We start from the raw sequence: 27,751 nt of genomic DNA on the forward strand, positions 1-27,751 counted from the left end.
CAGTAGAAAGTTTTAGTAGATCGATCCGATACCTCTGATAGCCCCGATAACGATACTATGCATGCGCAAGGGAGGCGGTGGCGGAGTATCGGGTATCGTTATCGGAATCATGGGAACGATCTACTAAAACTCTCTAGTGTTGTCTGCGCATTCGCCGTGCCGACAGCAGCGCCACCGTAGTGGCGTGACGTCATTGCCGCTCGTTAATCATCTTGAAATATCGTCACTTCCAGTATGAGCGAAAACATTGTTTTGTCGTCGCCGCGACAATTGAATACATTTAGGACATAAGCGTAACCGTCACCCAACACCGCTTCCTCTCCCCTTTATTTTTTTACTGCTTGCAGGCTGGCTTGTTTTCTTTTTCTTTTCTTTTTTCTTCTTTTCGTTGCCCATACCGCATAGCCTGCCCTGGGCCCGTTTGCTCGAAGCCGGTTAACTTTAACCGCGGTTAAAAGTTAACCGCCCTTCTCTGTACCTAGCCAAGTTTAACGAAGGCTGGATGAGTGATAGCTCCATGTTTCATTATGAGGTGGTAGCTGGTGTCACGTACTGGTTGTAGCGAATATAAGTGGCTTCCGTAAAAAGAGTCCCTAAAAAGTGGGGACTCAAAAACGCGTGCTACCGGGTTTTCGCGAGGCAGCGCGGCATACAGTTGAGCTTAAGAAACACTTTTTGTTGATCGTGGTACAGATATTGGTTAAGGTAAAACTGAACTAACCCTTGTTTGGAAAATGTCCAAAATGTTTGGCTGTCTGAATTGAAGATAAGCCTCGTTGAAATTTCCTTCCAAGTTCGAAAGACGACGACGAAGTTCAGTCCTAGAAACGACGATGAAGAAGTGAGCAGTGAGAGGCGGATGGTGCACTGGCAGCATGGCTGGCCAGCATGAAAGAACTGTACGTAACACCATCATAAATTGAAAAGCGTGTAATTCGGATCTAGTAAAAATATGCGTAGTAGTAACGTAAAAATATGCGTAGTAAAAAACGGGACACCCCCCCCCCCCCCCCCCCCCCCCCCCCGGGGTGTCCCGTTTTCTACCTTGAGGAATATGGTGACCCTACCTCGAACATGTTGTTCACAAGGTCATGACGTCACGAGAGGGAACCATGCGAGGGCGCCACCGTAACATCTTGCCGCTAATTAGCTCCAAAGCGAGCGGTGCTCGCTCGCCGGGGCACCGCCATATTTCCCCGCCGTCCTTACTCTGCCGGTAACGTGACCTGAAATTCCCCCTTGTAAGGAAATGCGGTTAACTTTTAACCGCGGTTAAAGTTAACTGGCTTCGAGCAAACGGGCCATGCTGGTGGCTGGGGACGAGAGGAAGCGAAAAAGATAGGGTTCCGTTGTTTAGTTATGAAATAACACAACATGTCTTCTTTCGATAACTCATTCAGCATAAAGTCCCTTGATAAAATTCACGTTTACATTTTTAAAGCCCCTCTGTCTTGGGAAACATGAAGGGGCTTTACCCTTTTTTAGAAGTGAGCGCCACCTAGTAACAGCTGCGCCAGTTATCCGAGTCTGCCAATCTCGGAGGCCATGATCTGCCATCGTTTGGACACGTTCTCTGTCCTGCTTTGGACACGAGGGCTGCGTCAGCGTTCGGGGTAAATTCGGCTCAACTCGTATCGAAAACGAGTGCTACGTCAGAGTTCGCCTAGGACTCGTATCCAGTCATACCAACGAGTTGAGTCACACGCCTTGTGCCCAATATATGGATGGATCGATGTTAATGCATGATTACACCCTTTGTATATCGGGCGGTAGCTTGCGCTACCTAGCCTAAGCCTAACATTGGCCGTCACCAAGAAATGAAGACCGCCATTGTTGCTTGATTAACTTCTGAGAAGGGTCTACTCAGCAGTCTCTGCAGCATCGCGTCACAGGCTTCCACGCGCTGTGTAGACGTGTGCCCGACAGAGCGAGCATGCACGCCGCCCTTTGGAGCTATCACGGTAATACGAACCTAGAATCGCGGGAAACGATGCCATCCGAGGCAACCGGGGCTGCGCGATAAAAATGGAATGCGAAGAAGATGACGACGAACTCCCCAGACAGGCACGATGGACGTCAAGCGAGCAGACACAACTTCTAGTCTACTCCTCGGGGACCCGCTTCTGAACTTGCCTTCCGCGACTTCATGGATGCTTCCGCCGTGCCTTCTGGTCTTGAGCGTATCCGGTCTATTCAACCACTGCCGCATCTTTCGATATTGCGTGAAGGTATCCTTCTTCTACATCACCCTGTCTGTGGTGTCCTTCTTCAGCATTCTGCCCAGCCTCTTGAGACCCATGGATCCCAGAAATCTAATGTAAGTGGTCAATGACACATACATCGGAGAGCACGTTGAACAGGCTAGAGCACTTTTATGAAACCGCTGATGTCCCTTGGATGCCCGCCTGACATCCAGTGCACTTTGGGGAGTATTCACTGGCGGTCATAGCTGTGTGCGGGACCGCTTAACGCGTGCTCACGGTGAGCTTTACGAATCTTTTTCAACGTGCACTCCCCACCACCAAGCTTGCCTGTGAGCTCGTTCTGAGCATGCGCCTTAAAGTGGTCCTGCAAGGACTTTTTTAGTGGTTTTTAATTTGCACCGAACATGCGCGTACTGAACGTAGTAACTTAATTAAACTTTTCTCAAATTTCGCTTTATTTTAACAGTTCTAGGCAAATTAAAATTACAAAAACATGCAAACAGTAACCTCCTTCATGACGTCCTTGGTTGCTTGAGTCGCCGTGAACTAGAGGACGGGTAGTGAGCTCAGCGAGCGCTCACGGCTGCCGCACTCCGTGTCGACGGCTCGAGAGGGCGCCACTAAAGCATGTTCTGGCTAGGCTGTATGAAGCGGGCAGCCAGGGCGGCTTGCATTGCATTTGCTGCGCGATTAAACACTAATTCGACATGACACTTCATTGGCCACAAACGACAGCAAACACGGGGTAAAGATCAGTTCAGAACGGGAGCCACTTCGCGCTGCCATACCGCTAAAAGGCCAAACCGCAAGCCTAAGCTGCTCGCCGAAGACCTTGGGAACGCTCGGAACCGGTCGGATCCTCCAGTCCGTATACGACCGCAGCGCCGCCGCATACATCCGGGACCTTTCTACGCTCGCCGCTCTTTGGTACATGATGCCACTACACCTTTCTAGTATGCGCCGCCTTTTCCACCGCTAGGTGGCGGGTATGTCGAAGGGTCATTTCTTGTTTCCGTACTTTCTAAGCTGCATTTGTTTCTTTTAATAGTGAACAAAAACTACTTTTACAAGAAACTGAAACGGTTCGCGCCACTTATATTTTGTATTTCGACTAAAAAGAAGCTTTTGGCGGCTCTGACCAGCAGTAAGCCCAGGACCAAAGACGTCACATTACGCGCTTTCGGCACCGCGGGTCGCACCCTTAGGGGGAGGAGGTTTCCGCGTCGTCCGGTTAAAATATGACGCACTGATATTTTGTTACTCTCTCCGTGCTCGCTGGCTTGGCCTAACCTCAAGAGACGTGGAAACCACAAAAAAGGTGGAGGCTTAAATATGATTGCAGGGCCCTTTATACAGCGCATTCAAATATAGCGTCCAGTCAGTGGCGTAGCCAGGCATTTTTGCAGGGGAGGGGGGGGGGGGGGGGGGGTTGAGGTGGCTGGGATGTTCGTAACTTGGGGTGCGAAAAGGGGGAGGGGCAGTCAATATGCATTTGCATATTCGCGACTCCAGCGAAATGGACGCCGCGTAGCGGCAGCGCCAAGAAGCTCAGGAGAGGAGGTCGTTTCGACTCTGTCGTCTGCTATCGCTGCTTGGTTCTCGTAGGCAGCATAGAAACAAACATCGTTTCCAGTAATTATTTTTATGATTCCGCCGTCTCATTCCTGCGCACTGACTAGAAGAAGGTTTCTACTGTCGAAAAATCGCTTTGCTCTCAATTGTAACTTCAATTTTACGCAGCAGTGCAGGAATTTGTGGTGGTCCGCGAGCTGAACGACGAAAACGGCCTCCTTTCGTCCACAACTTTGCCAGAGCAGCGCGCGGAGGGGTTTCAGGAAAGGGGGGGGGGGGGGGAGGTTGAAGTCCCACAAGCTTCCCCCCAACTACGTCACTGCGTCCAGTGAATACCCCCTATAAACCCCTGCGAAGATTACGCTAACTTACCGTCTATCTAAAAACACTGCACTGTGGCGAGCGGAAAGGAAACCATAGAAGTGGCAGGTCTATCAATTGTATGCACTCTATTGGAAGTGAGTATTAAATCAGTTGTATAATTGCCAGCTGGCTGGTGTTTTTTTGAGCACGCCACTTTGCAGTATTTTCAGGTCGACCGTAAGAGGGCGTAATTTTTGAAGGGATTCGCTGGACACCCTATGTGAGTGCGCTGTTTAGAGCGCATGCTCAGAACGAGCTCCCATTAATAGGGTGCTAAGACCGGCTATCTTAAGTGTGGAGTGCACGTTGCAAAAGAACTGTTGAAGCTCGCCGTCAGCACATGCTGAGTGACTGCGAACTCAGCTTAACCGCCAGTGAAAACTCTCTATTCGCTCTTTCTCGCGTGAGTGGAAACGTGTTGGTGCCAGTGTGCAGATAGATCCCAGCCACTTCCGGTTCCGAACTAGACGGCGTGTTTCGCGGTATTTGTGAAATCAAATATACACGCTATCTAGGAAATGGCCACTTATCGCACTGTCAGACTTAATTGATGACTCTGTAAAATTTTAAATATACGTGAACCGGAAGTGTGCCGGGCCTACCCAACAGACGGCGCCACTGAGTTTGTTGAAAAATAGGGAGGCTCTAGTGAGGGTGGGCGCAACTCAAAACATGGAGAGCGTTTGCAATTTAATGGCGGCGCATGAGGGAGAGGATTCGAGAAAGGATATGCGCCAGTGTTGCCTGCACGAGAGCAGGCGCCCGCTCTGTTGCAACTCTGTTGCTCCATGCGCCTTTCCTCCTCTCGCCTCCCATTGCAAGCAACGAACGCCTTGGCACAGCCTCTCTCGCTTCCTTCTCGCTCCGAGAATTGCAAACGCCGAGCGGAGAAAGCAAGGTTGCCAGACAAGCAGCAACGTCCAAGATGGCGGAATTTACCATTTTTCGCGTTAAAAAAATACTTAACCTATCGCAACAAAACTGGTGGCTATGGAAAAGTAATCATTTATACCTTGTGTAAATTATTCAAGCACCTTAATGGGCTTTTACGACCCGAGTTAGGAAAGAAAACGACCCTTTGCCCCATAGACTCCCAGCAAAATTTAGCAATTAAATGGCGTCCATGTCCCGTGATCGCCGATCTAGCAGTTGCACCCACCCTCACTTGAGCCTCCCTATTGCAAAACAGAGAAGGGCGAATAGGGCCACTAAAGACACTACGCTTCCATGTAAGGACACTTCAGTCGCATCTCCTACTTAAAGATAATTAAAAAAAAAAAAGCAAGATGTAGCGGATATTAAGAGATTGGATCATTGTACGGTTAGACCTATGGGTCTACAGTGGAATATTTATTTTCATTTGGGGTAAATTTTCACAGTAAATATACCTTAAGAAGAAGGTTATTTTGTTTTGATGCCTGTGCTGGTATGATTGCTTGACGTTGTGTTTTTCGGGTTTGTTCATTTGAGGTATATTACGTTTTTCATTCCTTTGATGTTGATGGCTAATCACTGTTTCGGTGTTTAAAGTCACTGTTGCCAGTTATCTGAAGGTTTACATGAAATCGGTCCCCCTCCCCCAGAAATGCAGCCAACCATAGAATAAGCTCACGCTTTTTGATTCCCCCCCCCCCCCCCCCCCCTTTTCTAAAACAAAAAATCCTGTCTACGCCATTGTTTATATGCAAGCCCTGCATACGGAACGAAACCTCAGAGATACTGTTGTCCAAATACAATTTATACTTTGAACATGAAAATATGTGCATGCTCTTGAAAAAGTGGCGTATGACTGCTTAAATGCCAACTTACACAGTGATATGAATCCTGGAACTTTCATGACGCAGGTACTGTGCGAACATTCTTCGCGGCAAGGGGTACCTTTTCGGCGTCGAGTTCGAAATGCTCAACGCAGAACGAATAAGCAAAAACAAGCGTTGCATCCTGGTTGCAAACCATCAAAATGCATTGGACATCATGGGTGAGACAGTATTACCATCTTCAAGTTTACAAATATAAGAGTTGTGTACCGATTAAAAGTTTTAATCTGCGACTTTTTTATTATTAATTAATCGATTAGTCTACTTTTTATGTCTGGAACACAATCGCTGGAATTTGCAAAGACCCGTTCCACAGGGCGCGATTCTGCTTATCTTTTTCTTGCTTTCCGTTTGCAACGAGGCTCATGCCAAAAGAAAAATTGGCTCTCTCTTAGGCATTTACAAAGGACTTTCCAGAAACTAAATGCATAGCATTTATAAAGCGCCTTCGCACTCCTCCTCTCGCAGGAACAGTACGGAGGTCGCTCAAGGGCACATGATGAGGTTTTTCTTGAAAATACGCATAAAACCATCACAGTCTCACGACATCATGACGTGGCGTGACGTCAGGGTATCACGTGATTCCGCAGTGTCACATGACGTGTCACGTGTCGTCACGACGTTTTCGCGAAATCTAGTAGAGAACTTAAAGGGGCCCTGCAAGGACTTTTTACTGGTTTTTAATTTGCACCGAACCTGAGCGCACTGAACGTAGTAACTTAATTAAACTTTTCTTTTCTCGAATTTCGTTTTATTTTGAAACTTATAGGCCATTTAAAATTAGAAAAACAAGCCCAAAATAACCTTCTTCATGACGTCCTTGGTCGCTTGAGTGGCCGTGAACTAGAGGAGGGGTAGTGAGCTCTGCGAGCGCTTACGGCTGCCGCACTCCGTGTTGACGACTCGAGAGAGCGCCACTAAAGCGCGAAACACATGTACGACGAAACCTTCCGATCTGACGTGCGGACTGCCGGAATGACCTTGGGGTGAGAGGGTTTTCGTAGCATCGGAGAGCGCTGAAAACCCTCGCCTCCGACCGTCGTATTGCGCCGCGGTCGGACGTCGGATCGGACGGTTTCGTCGTACATGTGTTTCGCGCTTAAAGCATGTTCCGGATAGGCTGTATGAAGCGGGCAGCCAGGGTGGCTCGCATTGCATTTGCTGCGCGATTGAAGACGAATTCAGCATGACACTTCATTGGCCACAAACGACCAGTTCAGATCAGGAGCCACTTTGCGCTGCCATAGTGCCAAACGGCCAAACCGCAAGCCAAACCTTCTCGCCGAAGGCCTTCGGAACGCTCGGAACCGGTCGGAATTTCAAGTCCGCATACGGCCGCAGCGCCGCCGCGTACATCCGAGACCTTTCTACGCTCGCTGCCTCGTCGGTGCCTGATCCCACTACACCTTTCTAGTATGCGCCGCCTTTTCCTCCGCTTGGTGCCGGGTATGTCGACGGGTCCGTTTCTTGTTTCCGTACTTTATAAACTGCATTTTTTTTCTGATCTGAGTAGAACAAAGACTTGTTCTGAGTAGAAAAAAAAAACTACTTTTGTTCTGAGTAGAACAAAACCTACTTTCATAAATAAATGAAACGGTTCGCGCCACTTATATTTTGTATTTCGACTAAAAAGAAGCTTTTAGCGGCTCTGACCAGTAGTAAGCCCAGGACCATAGCCTTCACATTTTGCGCGCTTTCGACACCGCGGGTCGCCCCCGTAGGTGGAGGACGTTGCCGCGTTGTCCGGTTAAAATATGACGCACTGATATTTAGTTACTGTCTCCGTGCCCGCTTTCTTTCCCGAACACCAAGATATGTGGAAACCGCAAAAAAGGTAAACGCTTAAAAATAATTGCAGGGCCCCTTTAAAGGGCCCATGAAACGAATTTTGGGCTGGGATATATGAATTTTGATTGGGATTTTACTAATAGCGTATTGTGGGCCAAAAGAAAGAAGGTAGAAAGTCAAAAGCCTGATTTTGGGAGCGAAAATTCGAAAACGTAGCGGACTATTTGGTACCTCCATCCTTTCGAAGGCTCTCTGCCTTTTCACTGTGATACATCCGCGGTACCCAAAGCGCGTCACCCGGCCCAAACGCTTGTCACACGGCACCGTACATCAATTAGTCCATTCACCCCTAAGCTGACGGTTCGGTGGAAGCTATGCGCTTGACGGACCAATCAGCCGCCTCCCTTTCATCAGCTGACCTCATTCTCTGCGCGTGGGTATGCGCGAGGGAGCGTGATCACGTAGAAAAAGAGTGGCGGGCTACGAGCACGTAGCTTCCACAGCGCTGTCAGCTTAGGGGGGAACGGCGTGCGGAAAGCAAATTTTGTCCGAATTTTGAGAGGCGAGCTAATCGTCTAGGGGCAGAATGGCGGTGTCCGGGCACACAAACGAGGTTCCGAGCGAGAGGGAAGTTCCTCCTTTCCGTTTTCTTGAACTGTTTGAACAATACGCAAATTTCTGAGTTGAGGAGGAAAGCTAAGAAGGAAAAAGTTGAAAAATCATTTCATGACCCCATTAGATGGCGCATGCACCTAAGGGGCCAGTTTGCTGATTTGCTGATGACATATGTGTGTCGGTCCAGCGAAACGGTCGAGCCTTACGGTCGCTTTTCTCCCGAAACCGAGCCATCGCAACTCATTTTGTGCTCAAAGTGGCCATATTTTGCGAAATATAAAACAGGTAAAAAACCTATCCGCGCATTTCTGTCAGTGACTCGTGAGCGATTACGGAGCACCGTATTCTTCGGTAAGGTGGGCCGTTCCCTACACGCGTTGGCCGGCCGCAGGCATCGTGTCCCACTGGCACCACTTCCACCCGTGCGTGCCCGTGATGAAGAAGGAGCTCATCTACTCGGGGCCCGTGGGCGTGGTCTGCTGGCTCGCCGGCAGCGTATTCGTCGATAGGAAGAACACCAGCGAGGGAAGGGCCGCGCTCAACAGGAAGCTCGACAAGGTCCGAGACGGAAAGGTACGCACTCAAAGCACATTCTTATCGCTCCGCATCAGTTGATATGAACTCAGATGAATGAATCACGAAGCAAGAAGCCTTATCACAATGGCCCACGCAATGACCATAGTACGCACGCGCACTACTGGTTTCACCCAACCTCGTAAACAATCCGTGGCGAAAAAATACGTAAGAATGTGCATGTCACTCGCTAGGATTGCCAGGTTCTCTCTCAAATTTACCCGCCATGTCTTTTTTTTTTTTTTTTTTTGTAAGATACAGCTAAAAATAGCCAAAAGTCGGGTTATAAAAATGGCTCAAATACGCCAGCACTTGAAACTTCGTACGAGATATTTTAAAACACTATTTGGAACGCTAATGACGATTGCCCCCGCGTGCGGAACCCCTGTCTCAAGAGCCCCGCGTCATTAGGAAGTTTTCGTAGGCAGCGTTTTCCCCTCCGCTGAGCTCTCCGCAACGAGTTGCCACTACTGCGAATGCGTGCCAATGGTCTTGACTGTAGAGTTCCGGGTATCGTAGTGAGTTGTGAAGAGCGTTGCGAGACAGCGGCAACAATCTACGGAAACTCCTTATTAGCTCTCTGTTTCGACAACCCCTCCAATTACACCGTCCCGCATCCCCCCCCCCCCCCCCCCCCTCCTCCCCGGCCCCCCTGCCAAAAGCCCGTCTACGGTCTTCCACTGCCCCCGTCCCACGCTCTTCGCGCTTCAACCAGCATTGTTCTGTCTTAACCTAATCCGTTGATGGACTACAAAGGGTCTTTTAAGTAAAACAACAAAATAAGGGTAACTTGAACCGCAGGAAAACTTAGAATGACGTACAAGTGGCCAGTTGCATAAATCTGCATATCCAGCGATGCACTCAGCTCTCATAGACGTATACTCAGACGTATCTACCAAGATGGATACAAATATTTTCGGAACGACGTAAGAAGGGAACTAGCGTTTGGTGCTGTGGACGTAATAAATATGACTCAATGAGCTACGGGTTAACAGTTTTCATTTCATTTCATTTATTGTTCTCTCAGGGCCCGAAGGCATTACAGAGAGGAGTGGGGCTTTTTTTGAACGGAAACATATGAGTATAACGATACATAAGGCAAGACATAAAACAAAAGTTATTGAACATCAAAAAACTTAGTAATGGCAATTTTAAAATCAGTAGCATCAGTTATCGAGACTATGGGTGCAGGAAGGCGATTCCAATCTATTGAGGTCTGAGGGAGAAAGGAGGCATTGAAAGATGAGGTGTTACACTGGGGGACGCCCACTTTTAGATGGTGATTAGTTCATAGCGAAATGTAAGATGGTTCTAAGAATAATGTTTGACGAAGTGTTGGATTAGAGTGAAAAATCTTCTGAAAAAGACAAAGCCGGGATATTTTCCTGCGAAGAGAGAGGTTAGGCAAGGAAAGGGATGCTTTCATAGATGTGACGCTGGATGTGCGATGATAGTTCGAGAGAATGAAACGAGCGGAACGATTTTGTATGGACTCAACAGCGGATGAAAGGGTGATACCGGGGTCCCAGATAGAGGCTGCATATTCCAGTTTAGTACGAACTAAAGTCTTATAGATTAGAAGCTTTAATGAAACAGGAGTAAGCGAAAGGTTTCTTTTGAGGTAACCTAGTAAGCGATTAGCGCTGTTAGTGACATATTCGACATGTAAATTCCAGGAAAGGTCATAGGTTAGATGCACACCAAGATATTTATAGGAAGTAACAGAAAGTAGGGGGGAGTTAATGATGTTGTAGGATGGACAAGTGTTATTATGCCTGGACACTCTCATAGATCTACATTTAGATGTGTTGAGTTCCATATGCCATTCTGAGCACCATTGTGTGACGTTGTTTATATCAGTTTGAAGAACAGAAATGTCAGAGTCGTTAATAATTTCCTTATAAATGACACAGTCGTCAGCGTACAAGCTGATGGAAGAGGAAACATGCATAGGAAGATCGTTAATATAAATAAGAAATAGTAGTGGACCGAGCACAGAACCTTGAGGAACACCAGAGTTAACACTTGATAATGATGAGTTAGTTTCGTTGGCGCAAAAAAAATGAAAACGATTTGTTAAAAACGATTCTATCCAATTGAGTATGTTGTTATCTATGTTTAAGTTACGAAGTTTATGGAGAAGGAGTACATGGGGTACTTTATCGAAGGCTTTGGAGAAGTCAAGGAATATGCAATCTGTCCTGGAACCCCGGTCGAGAACGACGTGAAGGTCATGGGTAAAAGTTAGGAGTTGTGTTTCACATGAATAGAATTTTCGAAAACCATGCTGTGCTGGGTGAAAAAAAGAGTTCAATTCTAGAAAGTTAATAAGATTGGAATATATTACGTGCTCAAGTATTTTGCATGGGGTGCTTGTTAAGGAGATAGGACGGAAATTCAAAGGATTATGTTTATCACCGCCTTTGTGGAGAGGAATCACCCTCCCCACTTTCCAGTCTCTAGGTAATATCTGTTGTTCAAGTGATTGGGTAAACAGTTTTGATAAGATGATGCTTGAATACATCTTAGTATTTTTAAAAAACTTAGTATTAATATTATCGATGCCTGCTGAAGTTGATATTTTTAGGGTTTCAATAATATTCGCAATACCCTCGCAATCAACAATGACTGGATTCATTTTCAGATACTCACAAACTGGGAGAAATGGACGGTCAGAGGTAATAGGTAGTGAAAAGGATTTAGCAAACTCATCATTCAATACAAAAGGGCACAAATCACCTTGAACTTCAACTCCGTCATTATCCCTGAGCGTTACGTCCTGACTGTGACTGGGGCTAATAACTTTCCAAAATTGCCTGGGATTATTAATTAGCATGAATGGTAGTGTACTGTTGAAAAAAGTGGCTTTCGCCTCCTCCACTGCTTTTTCGTACTCCGCGGCAGCAAGATGATATACTGCCCAGCGTTGATCATCGTTCGACATTTTAGCAGAACGAAATAGCCTTTTCTTTTTATTTGACAACCTCTTTAAAGTCGTACTATACCATGGTGACTGGGGTGATAGAGATATGCTTCGAAGGGGCACATGAGCACTCATAAGTGACGCAACCTTTCTTTTGAATAGATTCCAGTTATTTTCAACAGAGCGCTCCTCAAAGCCATGTGTATATTTATCTAGAAAGAGGCATAATTCGTTATTTATAGATTCAAAATCCGCCCTCGCATAATTATATATTTTCTTAATTTGCTTTGGGTTGGAACATTTAGGGATATCTAACATGAAATGCAATAAAGAATGGTCGCTAAGACCGGGCATATGACTTAGTGAGGAGATAAGATCGGGTGATGTTGTTAAAATGAGGTCTAACAAAGATGCGGTTGTTGCTGTAACACGTGTAGGTTGCGCAACAATCTGTGAAAAATTAAAATCTAGACACATGTTTACAAACGCATTGCACTCTGAGGAAAAGTGATTAAGCGAAGTACGCACATCTGACCACTCTATGGAAGGATAGTTAAAATCACCAAACAGTATCAAGGGTGCACTTGGAAAACGAGCTATGACTGCACTGATCGCATCATGAATCTTTGGGACAAAAGTGGCACTTGCATTTGGGGGACGACAACACACCCCGAAAATATATTTTTTGTTTCTTATATTTAGACCCACCCATACTATCTCAAGTTCAGAAGCGATGTTGATATGAAATGTTTGTATGTTATCAGCTACCGCGATTAACACACCGCCACCGTTTCTTTCGTCCCTGTCATGACGGTACATATTAAAACGTTTCTGACAGCTTAATATTTCACTATTGCGTATTTTACTTGACAACCAGGTCTCGGTGAGAACAATAATGTCCGCGTTAGATGAGTCGACAATTGACGATAAATCCTGGCGTTTATGCATAACGCTTCTAATGTTAGTAAAAATAACAGAAATATTATTCACACAGATATCATTATTGGCTCTGTAACTCCTCTCTGATTGTTATGGCAAAACTGATGCAGGAGTGGAAATTCCGGGGTTACTACCAGATGAACTAACAATTGGAAGAGGTAATGCTTGGTTTGAAATTCCAGCTCCCTGTTCAGCTGAGGTTTGATAAGGTTCACGGAAGTTTAACTCGTTCACAGAGTCTGTGCTAGATGTATATATGTAGCATTTATTTCCCATAACTAGCTTATCGAAACGCAGTTTGAAAGATAGGCCTTGAGGCTTTGCAAATTGGAGTAGTTTTCTTCGAGCAAGACGCACGGATGGTGTAAAGTCTTCACTCACAGAAAGGTGTGTTCCCTTGAATTTGTGCGCGTTAGAAAGTACCATCTCCTTATCTTTGTAGGAGAACAATTTTACTATGATTGGCCGATGTTTTTGCTGACTAAACCTTCCTAAACGGTGCGCTCTTTCGATGGATGCAAGTTCCAACCCTAATCTTTCGAGACACACATCAATAACAGCCTTTTCAGATTGTGCCCATGTTTCTTTGTCCGTATCAGGAATACCAAAAAAGATAAGATTTGACCTACGGGCTCTGCTCTCTGCGTCATCGCAGCGCGCCCTGAGCTGAGATATCTCGTTAACGGCGGATGTTAGTTGCGGATCGGAAGTCGTACTTATTGTAACGCCGGAACTCTTTTAACTTCGAAAGTTCGTTTTCCACCCGATTAACGCGTGTTATGAGGGCATTCACTGATTCTTCGGTCGTACTCTGCTTTAGTTTTAAATCTCGAACTTCCTGGAGGATATTGTTCTGACCTGTCTGTAGCGTCTGAACGATTTCAAGCACTTTATTAAGTTGTTCTTCTTAGGGTTTGGTCATGGGCCCGGGGTTAGATTCAATGTCCCCGCCAAGGAGCAAAAGCAGACTGTAACTAACACTTTCAACATACGTAGAAACAGAAACACTGAAAATGCTGAGACATTCTATGTACAACGCAAAACAAGCCTTGGGGCCAGGCAGCAAGAATAAGCACAAATTGTTGCTTTTGATAGCAAGGTATTTGAAATCACTAACCTGTAACGATATCACAAAAAACTTAGGCATCTTGGTTGGGCAGTTGCTGCCTGGCCCACTGGTAGAGTCGAAAGATGCAGCCGCTTTTCTTTCAAGTGGCGCTGAATCCATGGTGGTGGTTGAAGGCGAAAGACTGATTTCAATCAGCGCCGTCGGGATCATGTGATTTAGTCCGTTCCACGTGGAGCACTGAAGCGATGACGAGCTTGTAATCTCGAAAACAAATGTAGTCGTCGCCGATGTAACGTTGCCGCCGATGATCGTGTTGCCGTTCACCGCCATAAAGGACCACGTTGGTGCCAGGAACATTATCAGGAGCTGTAACGATATCACAAAAAACTTAGGCATCTTGGTTGGGCAGTTGCTGCCTGGCCCACTCTTGACAGAACTTCGGAACTGAACGAAACCGCGGCGTGCTTCAGAATCTACGAAACCTTCGGTTCACTGCTTGTTCATAAAAACAGCAACTTTAAATGGTTTGCCACTGACTTCTGTTCGTTCTGCACTTCTAACGTCACAAGACGTGGTTGTGTATAGCGCTCGCCTGAAGAACGGAAGCCTTATCCAGTTATTCCTTGCTTGAGTCCCGGGTACGGCATAATTATGTTCCACAAGCTCGGCCACCTGACACGGGCGGTTTGCGTCATGGGTTTCTGAAACTGGGGCTTTTGAAAGTGGGGCAAAAAGGCCGGGGTGTTTGTCGCGGGACATTTGACACGGGGCTTTTGACATCGGGTGTTTTTCTGCACCACCTAGGCTATAACATAATAGCTGCATTTACAGAAATAATACAAAAAGAAGAACAAACATTACTAGTTTCCAGAACCAATGGCGAAACACGGGTACGTCTAACCACCTTGGGTACACCATTGCGGCATTGAGACTTGCCAACAGAGATCCAGACGGTAGCTCTTCGGATAAAAATAATTGCGTATGTGCAACCAACACCATTGAGGACCCATCTATTCTATTTTCACGCCCATAATTTGGATAGCTTCCTTTCCCACTCTCTTGAATTAATCTGTTTTTTACCTGACTCAAAACTACCATGTTCAAAGCTTAGAAAAGAAGTGCTTCGAAATTGCTTGAGTCTTGTGTGTGAAATAACCCCAAAAGAGCCAAATAATCAAATAGCCAACCACCAGATTTTCCTGCCAATTACAAAAATAAGTAGCCCAAATAGGCTATTTATAGCCCAACCTGGCAGCTCTAATTTTTGTCGCTTAAGTGTTATTTATTTATTTAGTATTTCGATCGCCCAAAACGCATTATTGTAGAGGGTTTGATAATACAATGAAATATTTTTTCACGGATAAAAAAAAGCAGTGTACCAAAGCATAAATATTTCACAAGAGTATAGAATGCAAACAGGAATATTGAGAAGAAAAACGGTTTTTCGAATCACAAATACTTCATAAATACACACAAAAATATCGAGAAAAAATATTTTGAGGAAAATTAAATAAAGAGGTAGACAGCGTTGAACCGAAATTTTTCCTGACAACATACTCCAGTAGACAATTCCAGTAATGGATCGATCTCGAAAAAAATGAGTGTTTGAATAATCCCGTTCTGCGTCTAAACACTTTTATTTTCAATGAATGATCCACCATTGTTGAAATGTAATTGGGAGTATGAAGATATTTGCCCTTGTTAATGCGTGTAAGGTTTAGGAAAATATTTCTAAAACGATTTATTCTTAGATATTTCCTCCGCGTAGCCAGCAGCTTTCCACCCAGCCGACTTTTTTAAATTGGTCATACTTGATCTGGAGTTATAATTATTTGTAACAAACCGTGCTGATCTTTTTTGTACTTGTTCAACTTTGGAAGATAAATTTAAAAAATAGCTAGGTAGGGATCCCTCGTTGGACACGCATACTCCTAGACTGGCCTAACATTAGTTATATATAACAATTCCTTGATATTTTCTGGAGCCATTTTAAAACTACGTTTTATAAGATTTAGACCACAGTTCGCTTTGATTGTTATTGCATCCATTTGCTTTGTCCAAGAAAGAGTGCTGTTAAAATAAACCCCCAGATACTTGGCTTCCGTAACCTCTATTAAGACAACGCTATTTAGTTTACACGTAGACAAGAAAGGGTTACGCTTTTTGGTAAATCGAATATAATAGCATTTGTTAATATTTATGGGCATTTTCCATCTATTAAACCGTGACACTTCTATCAAAGCCAATTTGAAGTAGAAAATGATCATTATCGCTGTTAACTTGCTGGATGTTAAATTTTCAGTTCAAATCATTATTATAAACCAAAAGAGAAGGGGCCCAAGTACGGACCCTTAGGGACGTCTGACGTCACAGCCGCACACGGGGATTTTACGCGATCTGTAATTGGGTACGAATCGATAAGTAATATTTTATCCATTTTATGAGATGGTCAGGCAAGCCCAGAAATGACAGTTTATGCATAAGAAGTGAGTGGGCTACTTGATCGACTGCTTCCGGAAAATCTAAAGTCAGTTGCAAATTTTATAAGTTGTCTGCTGCATGAGAGACCAGAACAGAATCCATACTGGTATCCATGGAGTAAACAAGTTCTTTAACTCAAGATGATCGACAATATTAGTATATATCCTGTAGTTAGAAACGTTGCGTTTAAGTCCTCCCGTATGAATGGGTACAGCATTAGCTGTCTTCCACTCAGGTGGAAGCCTGTTTGAGAACAGAGATTTGTTAAATGAAATGACTGGGAAGGCTCATAACGCTGAGGCATACTTTTTGAACACATAGTTTAAAATTCCGTCCGGTCCTGTTGCTGAATGAGATTTCAAATAAAAAAGAAGTTTATATACCCCATTATCCTCAATAAAAAATTCTGGCGTATTATTAGGTATAGTCTCTGAGGATTTTGGTGTAATGTTTTCAGCTGTATTAGAGAAAATGAATTGAAAGTCGTCGTCGAAGCAAATTGCATTTTCCAAGTCATCCGACATCAGTGCATTGCTATTAAGAATGTCTGGCATTCCTACGTACCCATTATTGCTCGATTATTCAACAAGTTTCTATAATTCTTTTCTGTTGTTAACAAACATAAAACCTAGAGTTGAAAAAAACAAAAAACAACCAGTGTCGCTTCTTTAACTTTTTTTTTTTTTTTAAGCACGAACAAGGCACTTGAGTTCATTTTTTGTTACCTGCTTTCTTACACCGCAGCACCGCAAAGCCATATTAGACTCGCTTCTTGACTTTGTCTCGACAGCAAACATCCAGGACTCCATCTGGATAGAGACATTTCTGGTACCCCCCCTACCTATCCACACCCCATTCCCCCACCCCCTTCTCTGTCCGATGTCAGTGGACAATTGACTAGAGAGAGTCGTACGCGCTTTACTTTTTTTTATTAATAAAACATGTTCAATCAATTAATCAATACTTCAAAAATAAACACCGCTCTTTAATCAGGATACATCGCAAATTCTTGTTCATCCACGGTTCATCATTTTTACGCCTGCCTGATAACATATTAGGGGGGATATATTTATCGATAAATGCAAATAGTACATATCTAAACCATTGCCAAATATCTTTTCCTAATGTCTGCATTGTTTTTCTTTCAAGTTTGAGGTCAGCACACCAGCTCTGAGCCGCATGCCCTTCAAATCTCCGTTTGCCAAAGTTAAAAAAAAAAAGAGTGGACATTACTCGCGTTTTAATTCGTGCTTCATTGTTATTAGCGGCGAGATGTTTCGGTGGCGCCCTCCTATGGTTCCCCCTTGTGACGTCATTACCTTGCGAACAACAAGTTCGATGGTGTTTGTAAATAGCATGGTGGAAGCCTGAAATCATTGCGCTCTCAAAGCAACACTGCCAACATCGTCGAAATTAAAGTTCTTTCATTCCTCTTATTTCCGTCGATGGTATACCCTTTCCGACGTCATAGTCAGCTTTTGGGCCAATCGTGGAAGGCCGACCACAGCGACGCTTTCGGTCGCGCACGGGGCTAATAGGGTGTATTCACTGGACGCCATATTTGTGGGTGCTGTTTAGAGCGCATGCTCAGAACGAGCTCACATCAATAGGCTGCTAAGACCGGCACTCTTAATGGTGCGAAATGCACGTTGCAAAAGAACTGTGGAAGCTCGCCATCAGCACGCGCTCAGCATTCGCGCACACGACTATGGCCGCCAGTGAATACTCCCTATAGGAAGTATTCACTGGCGGCCAAAGCTGTGTGCGCGACTGCTGAGCGCGTGCTGATGGCTAGCTTCCAGGGTTCTTTTGCAACGTGCATTCCACACCGTCAAAATGGCCGGTCTGAGCAGCCTAATAATGGGGGCTCGTTCTGAGCATGCGCTCTAGACAGCACCCACAAATATGGAGCCCAGGGAATACCCCTTATCCTTATAGCAGATTAAATGCTTTGCTTCTGTTTAGAAAGGACACAGGTCCGCGCATGTACACTCGAAATGTTACCTTTGTAGTACTGGGCGCTCTTTTTTAATTATTTCTTAAATATAAAAAAATTAATAATAATGCAAAAAAAACAAACAAAAAAACAGCGTCACTACGCAGTTTGTTATTTCTTACCCGGTAACACGTCACACCTGATTCACGATGTGTCTGCTTTTATCGGGCGACACGCGTGCATGCAGAGAGCATCAGACATCATAAACAAGGAACGTCGTCACTAGAGACACTAGAGTCACTGAATGTCGTCACCTTCGTCCGTTTTTGTTCAGTCTGGCTGACAATTCTTCGTCCGCTGCGCAGCTCAGCCTCTTTGTGTTTCCGGAGGGGACTCGGAACTCGGGGCCCAAGATGCTTCCTTTCAAGAAAGGTGCCTTCCATATGGCCGTCCAGTGTCAGGTAAATGTAAACATTTCGGCGGAACTCCGCCTGGTTAGGTAAGTAATAAGAAAAAGTACAACGTAGACTCTAACCAATTTCTTCAATGTGCCCGACGTTTCGAAGCCAGCTCGGCTCCTTGTTCACGGGTGACTGTATATGGGCCCAAGGGTAACAACCTGTCGTCGTTTTCTTCTCTTCTCTCTTAGCTTTGTTTTCTTCTTCTGTTTCTGTGTGTGGCGCATTTTAGCCCGTGTATATAGCTGCTTGGAAGCGTTCCGGTGGATCGGTTCAGGTTGTTGCTTGTATTTTGTATGTGCCAAGATTATATTAAGAGCCGCTTTCTCCAGTTTCTTTCTGTGTCGAGGATGGAGCTGCTGTCAAAGCCAATGGCGTGCCCGGTCTTCTGAGCATGTTCCGCCAGCGCGCTGCCTTGGATGTCATTCTTCTTAACATCATACTTATGTCTACGCAGACGTTCGGGAAAGTTCTTCGTTTCCCCCCCATAAGAGGCGTCGCATTCGGCACAAGGAATTTGGTAAATTTTCTTAGTGTCAGGTATGGCGGCATCTTCCGACAGGTATCGGGAAGAATCCCTAGCACAGTCTCTTTAATTCGTGATACTCTGCCGGAAGAGCGACAAGAACGAACAAAATTCGACGAGGACTGGCTGCGTCACTACAGACCGGACGAAACTCGGAATGTCGGGTTTGTAAACGGAACATGTGGGCAGAGGACATGCTTTGAAATGCGTTGTTCGAGCAGCGAAACCTCTGCACATGCACCAGCTTCTTGACATGACGCCAGCAACACGATGAGTTGGTACATATATATATATAATATGTTATTTGACTGTTCATATATTGAAACTTTTAGGCGCAGATAAGATCAGGAGGAGAAACCAGAGGAGGGGGAGGAGGAGTAAACTTTTATTGATTGCAGAGAATTTTGGTCTAGGTGGGGCCCTTAGTCCAGGGCTCCAGTTCTCTCTGCCGCAGCCTTCGTCCTCTGCACCAGCATTTGCTGGCTGTCAGGGGAGGGGCCGGCTGAGCAGCGCAGGTTCCCAGGTCTCGTAGAAAGGGGAAGAGGAAAGGGGGAGCGAGGGGTTGGAGAGACGCGACCAAGTGACGTGATAGAGGGATGGGTACTTGCCGCATGCAGTGTGGGCAAGTGTCAGGATATTTGTTTGGGTAAAATTTATGCAGGAGTGCCAAATGTTTGAACTGTCGTCTGGAACTGACGCCAGGTCATGGCCTGCTCGCGGGTTAGTGAGTGATGAGGTGGTGGATATTTGAAACGTTGGCCGCGTTGAAACGCGCCAGGACTTCGGGGAAGGGAATTGCGAGAGGCGAGGAATCTTCGGTGGATTGGTCCGTGTCCGCGTCGGGTGCCCGGATGGTGCAAGCTCGGGCGACGGCGTGTGCGTGCCGATTTCCTTCGACGAATTCGTGACCTGGGGTCCAGACCAGAGCCACCTTGGGGAGGGCGGGGCCTTTCGTTTGGAGAGCGTGAAAGGCTTGGGGTAAGATGCGACCAGCTCTGAAACGTCGAATGGCCGTTTGGGAGTCGGTAAGAATGGTGATGTGCTGGGGGCCGTTCGCAACTATTGCAAGGGCTATGGCCATCCCTTCGGCGACTGCTGGGGTCCTTGCGCGCACCGTTGCTGTGGTAAGAGCCTTCTTGTCTTGCCCAGTGACGCTGACGGCTGCCATCGACCGGTCCGGGTACATTGCTGCCGCTGTGTATCTGACGTCCTCTCTATGCATACCGTAAACGCGTTTAAGTGCTTTCGCTCTGGCCGCACGTCGTCACGCGTGGAGCGTGGGGTACATGTTACGTGGAATCGGGGTTGTCTGTATTAGCTCGTGGATTTCTACGGGCAGCTGTACGGTCTCCCTCATCGATTCCGGCACTGTGTATGCGAGAGAGTGTAGTACGTGCAGACCTGTTGATGTGGTCGCGAGTCTCTCCACTTGGTTTCGAAGTTCAGCTTCGGCCAATTCGCGGTATGCGTTGTATATAGTTCCGTGTTGAGTAACTCATCGGTGGATGCGTAACGGGGGAGTCCGAGAGCGATCTTGAACGCCTTACGGATGATGACGTCCAGTCTCTCCTCGTCCCTCTTCATCAGGTTCAGGTATGGTGCTGCATATGTGATTCGGCTGACGATGAGGGCTTGGGTCATGCGGATGAGGTCTGCTCCCTTAAAGGGCCCCTGAAAAGAAAAAAATGCCTACGATTTGTGATCCTTCCCATCATACGCATGATCTGGGTTGTAGATTGTTCGAGAAGGTGCATAGTGTGGGTCGCTCCTCCGTCGTGCTGGAGGTGAAGACCCAGTATGCGGGTGCGCTCCACCACGGGGACGGGTTCTCCATTCTCGAAGTCAAGTTGAATGTCCGCCGTCGACGTTTGAGGATTGGATTTTCGTCCCCGCTTGCATGAGCGTACGAGGAGGAGTTGAGATTTTTCGGGGGCATACTTGAGGTTGCCTGCCTTGAGGTATTGCTGTACTGAGTCGATGGCTTCCTGCTGCGAGGCCTGCTTGTGCCCGTCCGAGCCCGAGGTCGTCCATATGGTCAGGTCATCCGCGTACAGGGAATGTTTGATGTGTGGAATGCCTTCTAGCTGTGCCGGGAGCTTGCACGTCGCTAGATTAAAGAACCTCTGACACGCCAAAAAAATTTTTTTTTTCATGCTAGGCGTTGAAATGGCATGTCAGGACATTACAAAAAAATTGTTTCACTATAGAGGTGCGTAGTTTTTTTTTATGAAAATAGAAATAGGAGGCTCAATTCAAAGTTCCCGCCAGTGCACTGTGATGTAACAATGTAGCGCAAGGTGTCGGAGCGGTCAGAAGGGAGGCATCGACATACGTCACTAAAAGTGGGTTCGCAGGAAGTCACGTGAGTTTCACTCCTCGTGCTCTCCGCGACCGTGCCTACGACTTTTTTTTATTTTCTGCTCTTTGTACGATCGATTTTAGAAAATGAAGTTTCAGTTCCACTAGCTCTTTATCGCTGCACCGTTGGTTAGCTTGCGTGCTGTAAAAGTTGAGGACGAAGAGTCAGTGGATCGACGTGATGGAGATCAATGATGAAAGCGTTGCGAGTGCAAGCCAGTGTACGAGTGCGTGCCGTCAGTTTGATGATACAGAGCTATACTGGGAACAAAAAAGCTATCAAGTTTTGAAAAAAAATTTTAGAACGCGCGCAGAAATTAGGATTGCTTGCGTACGACACGTCCAATTGCATTGCTGAAGCTTCGGACACCGAGGTCGTCGAATCATCGTATACACTCCAGGCTGAAGATGGCTGCCGTCTCTCGGAAATACATGCAGTGTGATCTCTTCTTCAGTTGCTGAAATACCGGGACAGTCCCTCACACAGCACCTTCTACGCACTTCAGTTGATCACGTCAGTTCACTGACTCCTCTTCTTCTACCTTTACAGCAACATTAAGCGATGAAAAGCAAATAAAAGAAACCTTGTCTGCTTGGATCGCTCGTGGAGGTGCGGACAATAACAAAAATATTAAAAAAAATATTACACGCGCTCGCGGTAAGCACGAGGAGGGATACAACTCACGTGACTTCCGGCGATGCTTCCCTTCTGACCCCCCCGACACCTTGCGGTACACTGTTACGTCACAGTGCACTGACGGGAACTTTGAATTGGGCCTCGTATTTCTATTTTTATAAAAAAAAACAAAAAAACTACGCACCTCGATCTATAATGAAACAATTTTTTTTTTTGTGATGTCCTGACATGCCATTTCAACGCCTAGCATGAAAAAAAAATAACTTTTTTTTTTGGCGAGTCAGAGGCTTTTTAAAGAGAGTCGGTGAGAGCACAGAGCCTTGTGGGGTGCCCTTTCCCGAAACCTCAAGGACGTCCGTGCGGATGCATGGATTCAACGCCGATGGTGGCTGTGCGGTGCGAGAGGAAATCTCGGACATATTGGTAGGTTCGCTGTCTACAGTTGGTATAGGGGCCAGGCCAGATGGGCCTGGGGTTGTCCAGCTTTGGGGGTTTACCGGGTTTGGGGACAAGCACGACCTCTGCGTGTTTCCATCCTGCAGGAAATTTGCCTGACGCCCACACGTCGTTGAAGTGTTGGGTTTGGGTGGAGTATGAATTTGCGTCGGGGTTTCCGAGGAGCCGGTTCTGAATTTTGTCTCTACCCGGCGAGGTGTTCCGTGTTAGGTCTTGTGCTGCCCGTACAACCTCGGCCTCAGTGAAAGGTCGGTCCAGGTTTGGGTTAGGTAGGCCGTCGTAGCTTTGGTATTCGGCGCTGGGTGCTTCACCAATGTATCTGTTGATCAACTTCTGCGGGATTTCTTCGTTTGTGCCCTTGAAGTTGTGCACTATCTTGCGTAGTGTCTAACTGGTGTTGTTCTTACTCTTGGTCGGATCGAGCAGATGGCGGATGAGCGACCATGTCTTCGCCGTACCGAGCGTCCCCTGTATAGTTTGTTGGTCATGTGGTGCCAGTTGGATTGGACCAGCTGCGTATTGGAGCGCTTCTTCCGTCTGCTGGGTAATTTTGATCTTGAGTTTGCGGTTGAGTATCTGTCGTCGCCACCTCTTGAGGAGACCACGCCTGGCCTCCCAGAGGTGCAGGAGTCAAGCATCAACCTCTGTCACCGTGGTCGTTAAACTAACTTGTTTGGCGTACCTGTTTGCGTCTTTACAGAGGTCCTGAGCCCACTCCTCGAGGTCGCAATTACGGGGCGACGAATTCGTTTTGAGACACATTTTTCTAAAAGCATCCCAATCCGTTAGTTAGAGAGGTTATACCTTTACGAGTCTTCAAAGGAGCGGGCGTGGGGGCCTGGGCTGCGGTTCTGGCTGTAAAACGGAGCAGGTGTAGAACCTTCGCTTTTTTCTTCTTCTTTTTTAAACGGTCTTTTGCTTATGCGTAGTGCGTACAGCTAGCTGCTTCGATGAATAGTTAATTGACCGTGAGATTGTATAAGTTCTTCGGTGGAAGAAACGTACCAGAAATATCAAAACCTCGATTAACTTTTTGAAGGACTGTGGCTTTCGGTTTCCGCCGTCTGCCTCGGTGTACTAACCAGGACGGCGCAGGTACACCAGGAGCAAGGTTTTATTACCATCTCGTTGTGCGTCCGGTCGAACTCTCCTCTGATGGGCCGGCGGGGCCCTTTTTGTCACCACTGAAAACGGGGAAAGCCGCTCCCCTCTATAGCGCCGCACATAAGCGCGCAGCACCGCAAGATTACGCGAGCCCACAAAATGAAATAAATTCTTCATTACTTTTCTCCATTGGACTGTGTGCGAATTGTGGAATTTGAGTTTGAAGCGAGTTCAAAGCAAATAGTTGTTTTGGTCGAACATTTCCGAATCGAATATCGAATATTTTTTCTAAAGCTTTTTGTTACTGCAACATGCTTAAAAGAAAACTCAGCTGAACTTGTGAAGGTTGTTGCCAAGCATCCACTTCTAGATTTATAATTTAAGTTAATTTTGATCTAACTATATTGTGGCCTCCGAAAGCCCAATGACCGCATTGGGATGGTAAATAAACGGCGCATTTGGCATAAAATTAAATCTAAGGATGCCCAGCTGTGCTTAATTGAGCGTATTTAAAAATATTTTTGCTATACGCAAATATATTTCCTTCAATCTCGTATGAATAACACAGGTTGCCAGGGCATCTCTGCTTAACAAATACTCATGCGTGACAGTTTAATTTTTGAAAAGTTACCTCTAATTCATGAAGTTTCTGTTTTTTTTTTTTAATACACTAGGCGCACGCGTGCACCATTCTTCTTTGGAAATTGGCTTTTCGTCTGAGTCGTGAGCACGCGGCTGCGATATTTGTCTTCGAAGTGTTGATCGCGGCAGGTTAGCCCCGTTGAGTGTGCTTCTTACCACGCATCGGTACATTGCGGGAAAGCCACACCCGCGAAAGCCAGCTCTGCGGGTGCTGCTCCCGCGCAGTGCACCGGTGCTCGATAAGAAGCGCACTCAACGGGAAACATCACAGTCCATCTCGAAGCGAATATCGAATAGGGTATTACTAACAAAAATGCGACCTGACGCACACCAACCACTACAAGAAACCAAAAGAATTAATGAACAACATGGCTCTTTATTGCTCGTTTTCTTCACCCAAATAATGTGACGTGGCACACGTGCACTCCTTGTACTGGAACTGGAGCCTTCCGACAATTTCGAATCCGTCACAAGCTCTAGAGCCCACGTGACAACCACCATGATTGCGCTCCTTGGTTTATGACTATATGACGTCATTCCAGTAATCGAAACCGAAGCCACAAGTATACTCCCATTGCCACAAGCATGAGAGCACCAGGTCGCGGCCTTGAAACGATCTTCCGAAGAGTGAGCTTTCGCGTTAGAAGGGCACGTCAATGGCCCGTCTCAAAGCCAGGAGCGTGTGCTAGCTCGCGCTAGTAGTTTAGTAACCAGTATAAAAGGACGCTTTAATAAATTATTTACAAATGTTTTCACGCTAAAAGAAACAACAACAACGACAACAACAACAACACCATTTCATTATTTATTTAGAGTTGTACATCACATGGCGATATTTCTAACCCTATGAAACACCAAGTAATACTCAATTCTTTTGTTTTATTTTACGTTAGATGGCGTGATTGAAATAGTCCATATATTTTAATAATTTAGCACGATAAAGTGGGGCGGGCCCGGGGTTTGTCCAATGTATGGGTCTTCGTGGATGTGTTTGTGTGTGCGTGCACTGTGCGAGATTATGTGGTATACTTGTACCTTGTACTATTACCATAATATTATTGACTCGTGTACAGTGCTTTAATGGTAATCAGGCAGACGGTCATACCGTTCTCGTGACAGGCATCTACATTGATTTATTCTTTATGTATATAAGAGAACGAAAATCAGTAAAACCAAAAAGGCAAATTCAATAAGTGTTCAGCGTGTGAACAGCAAGCACATTTTTGAACAGAATATTTACGCTACAGGCCTGTGCCGCTAAACTTGCAATCATCGAACAGAACACGCGTTACCGGAGACCTTTCGAATACTGTACTTTCACTTCTTCGCTGTCTCTTTTCTGCAGGTGCCCATTGTTCCCATCGTGTTTTCGAGCTACTCCGATTTCTTCAATGCCAACGAGTGGATGTATAATAAAGGTAGGTGAGTTAGCGTTTGCATAAATGAGTTGCGCATGACTGTCTCACCACTGACACAGTATAGGCAGTATCAATCAATTAATCATTTTATTTGCACCTGTACAAGTATAGATGGCGGCGGGCAGACAAAAAGCCAACAGTTGTTGGCTTGACAAGGTCTGCTCTCCCGTCTGCTTTGCAAAACGAGCTACGACATCAGCGAAACGATAACTAACATGTCTCAAAAAGATTGAAAAAACAAACCAAAAAAAAAAAAAAAAAGGAACAGAACCAACATTGTTAGTTGTTATCACAATTGTGCGAAAACACTCCTTGTTGACTTGAGGGCCGTGCGTTAAATGCTACAATTTGTTCGACTATGGGGAACTGTCTAGTCATGCCGCAAGTTGTAGGTGTTAGTGTTCGCGGTTAAATGAGACGTCTAATTTGGGGAATTTTATTCCCAGTTATAACGCTAAAAATACCAATATAGATGAGGAAACGAAAGAAGGTTTGTGTTATGGAAAAGGGGTTTAGTATAAGCACCTCGTGGAACGTTTGCGATGATAGCGTTTTTGCTTCTTCTTTTTTTTTTTGGTCTACATGTACACGGTGTCACCAAAAAAAAAAAATTTACACAGCTTTCTTTACCGCAAAAATAAACTATAGGCATCGCCGAACGCTCATTCTCCGCCCAAAGGTAGCCCTAGAGGTCACAACCAGATGCCAAAGTTTCAGCCCGATCCGATAAGTTAATCAAACGTTATAAGTGATTTTCTGAAACTTTCAATGGGAAAATGGCGGCCGACGGAGTTTTCGAATACATGGGGCTCTATGGCACCAGAAACCGAAAACAGTCGAAAATGGGCTCCATGTCCCCATTGAAATTTTCAAAAAATCACTTATAACTTTTAAATAAGGGATCGAATCGGGCTGAAACTTTGGCATCTGGTTGTGACCTCTAGCGCTACCCGGCAGTGGTAACCTTCTATGATCACTAACAAGAGGATGGCAGGGAGCAGCAGGACAGCGGCTGAAATTTCAGGATCTTATGTTGTTTGCAAAGAACCAGGATTTTTTTTTTAATTTTTTTTTTTTTTTCACAATTGTTTCCAGGCAAGGTGACCATGACCGTGTTGCCCGAGATGAGCACCGAAGGGCTTTCGTCAGAGCACGTCACCGAGCTCAGTCGGAGGGTGTATGACGTCATGCAGACTCACATCGACGAGGAACTGGCAGCAGCCGGAAATCCGGCTTCCCGTCCACGAGCGGCAGTTTCGTAGAGATTTGAAATACGCTTGAGGACGTGGACGTGTTTGTTTGAGATGCACAGCAGCCGTTACAACTTTCAAAATAAACAGGAAAAAAAAAAAAAAAAAAGAGATACACCGCGAGCACATAGGATACTCGTGTGAGAAATGTCTGTTATTTTCGTGTTATAGGGTGTTTTCACTGCCGTAATTTATTGCACCATTTTGTTGGGATCAGATGTCTGACGCGTGACGACGGCGTGCATTCTGAAGATTAACGTAACGCCCTAAATACGTAGTACAAAAATCATGTTTTATTACGCTGACGTTTTAGAGATTCCGATGTATCTATTGGAGGAGGAATAAACGTCTTTATCTGCCTGCAGAGCTAGGTCAAGCCTAGCCGGTGCCCGTCAATAAATGTGCCCGTTTAAAAAATGCGCGCCATCCCGTAGTTACTACGGCATTTATCCGAGTCCGCCATCGTTTGGGCACGTGCATAATGAAATAAAACAGCGCAAAAGATACAAAAAGGAAGAGACAAACCAAACAGGACAGAGTAGGACACAGCGCTGACTCGCAACTAAAGTTTCTTTACTCAAAGAAAAAGAAAGAAAAGGACACGTTGCTCCACGCAATCGCA

At 45.8% G+C, this 27,751-nt stretch overlaps 1 protein-coding gene across 1 annotated transcript; it reads left to right on the top strand.

The window, feature by feature from the left end:
- Positions 1–1,907: 1,907 nt before the first annotated feature.
- LOC8038995 (1-acyl-sn-glycerol-3-phosphate acyltransferase alpha) lies at positions 1,908–27,382 on the top strand. Its single transcript, XM_040212542.3, has 6 exons — positions 1,908–2,317; positions 5,984–6,117; positions 8,751–8,932; positions 18,646–18,741; positions 25,807–25,879; positions 26,975–27,382. Exons 1-6 carry the CDS (start codon positions 2,070–2,072, stop codon positions 27,139–27,141), a joined length of 900 nt encoding a protein of 299 aa, XP_040068476.1. The 5' UTR covers positions 1,908–2,069; the 3' UTR covers positions 27,142–27,382.
- Positions 27,383–27,751: the final 369 nt, after the last annotated feature.

This window comes from Ixodes scapularis, unplaced genomic scaffold, assembly GCF_016920785.2.
Source record: "Ixodes scapularis isolate PalLabHiFi unplaced genomic scaffold, ASM1692078v2 PGA_scaffold3__209_contigs__length_174095766, whole genome shotgun sequence".
Classification (NCBI taxonomy): Eukaryota; Metazoa; Arthropoda; class Arachnida; order Ixodida; family Ixodidae; genus Ixodes; species Ixodes scapularis.

Excerpts from the sequence above, each read along its gene's own strand:
- LOC8038995 (XM_040212542.3), top strand. The coding sequence starts at position 2,070 with ATGGACGTCAAGCGAGCAGACACAACTTCTAGTCTACTCCTCGGGGAC. Across the intron at positions 8,933-18,645 it reads ACAAGGTCCGAGACGGAAAG|CTCAGCCTCTTTGTGTTTCC; the intron begins GTACGCACTCAA and ends TCCGCTGCGCAG. Across the intron at positions 25,880-26,974 it reads CGAGTGGATGTATAATAAAG|GCAAGGTGACCATGACCGTG; the intron begins GTAGGTGAGTTA and ends AATTGTTTCCAG.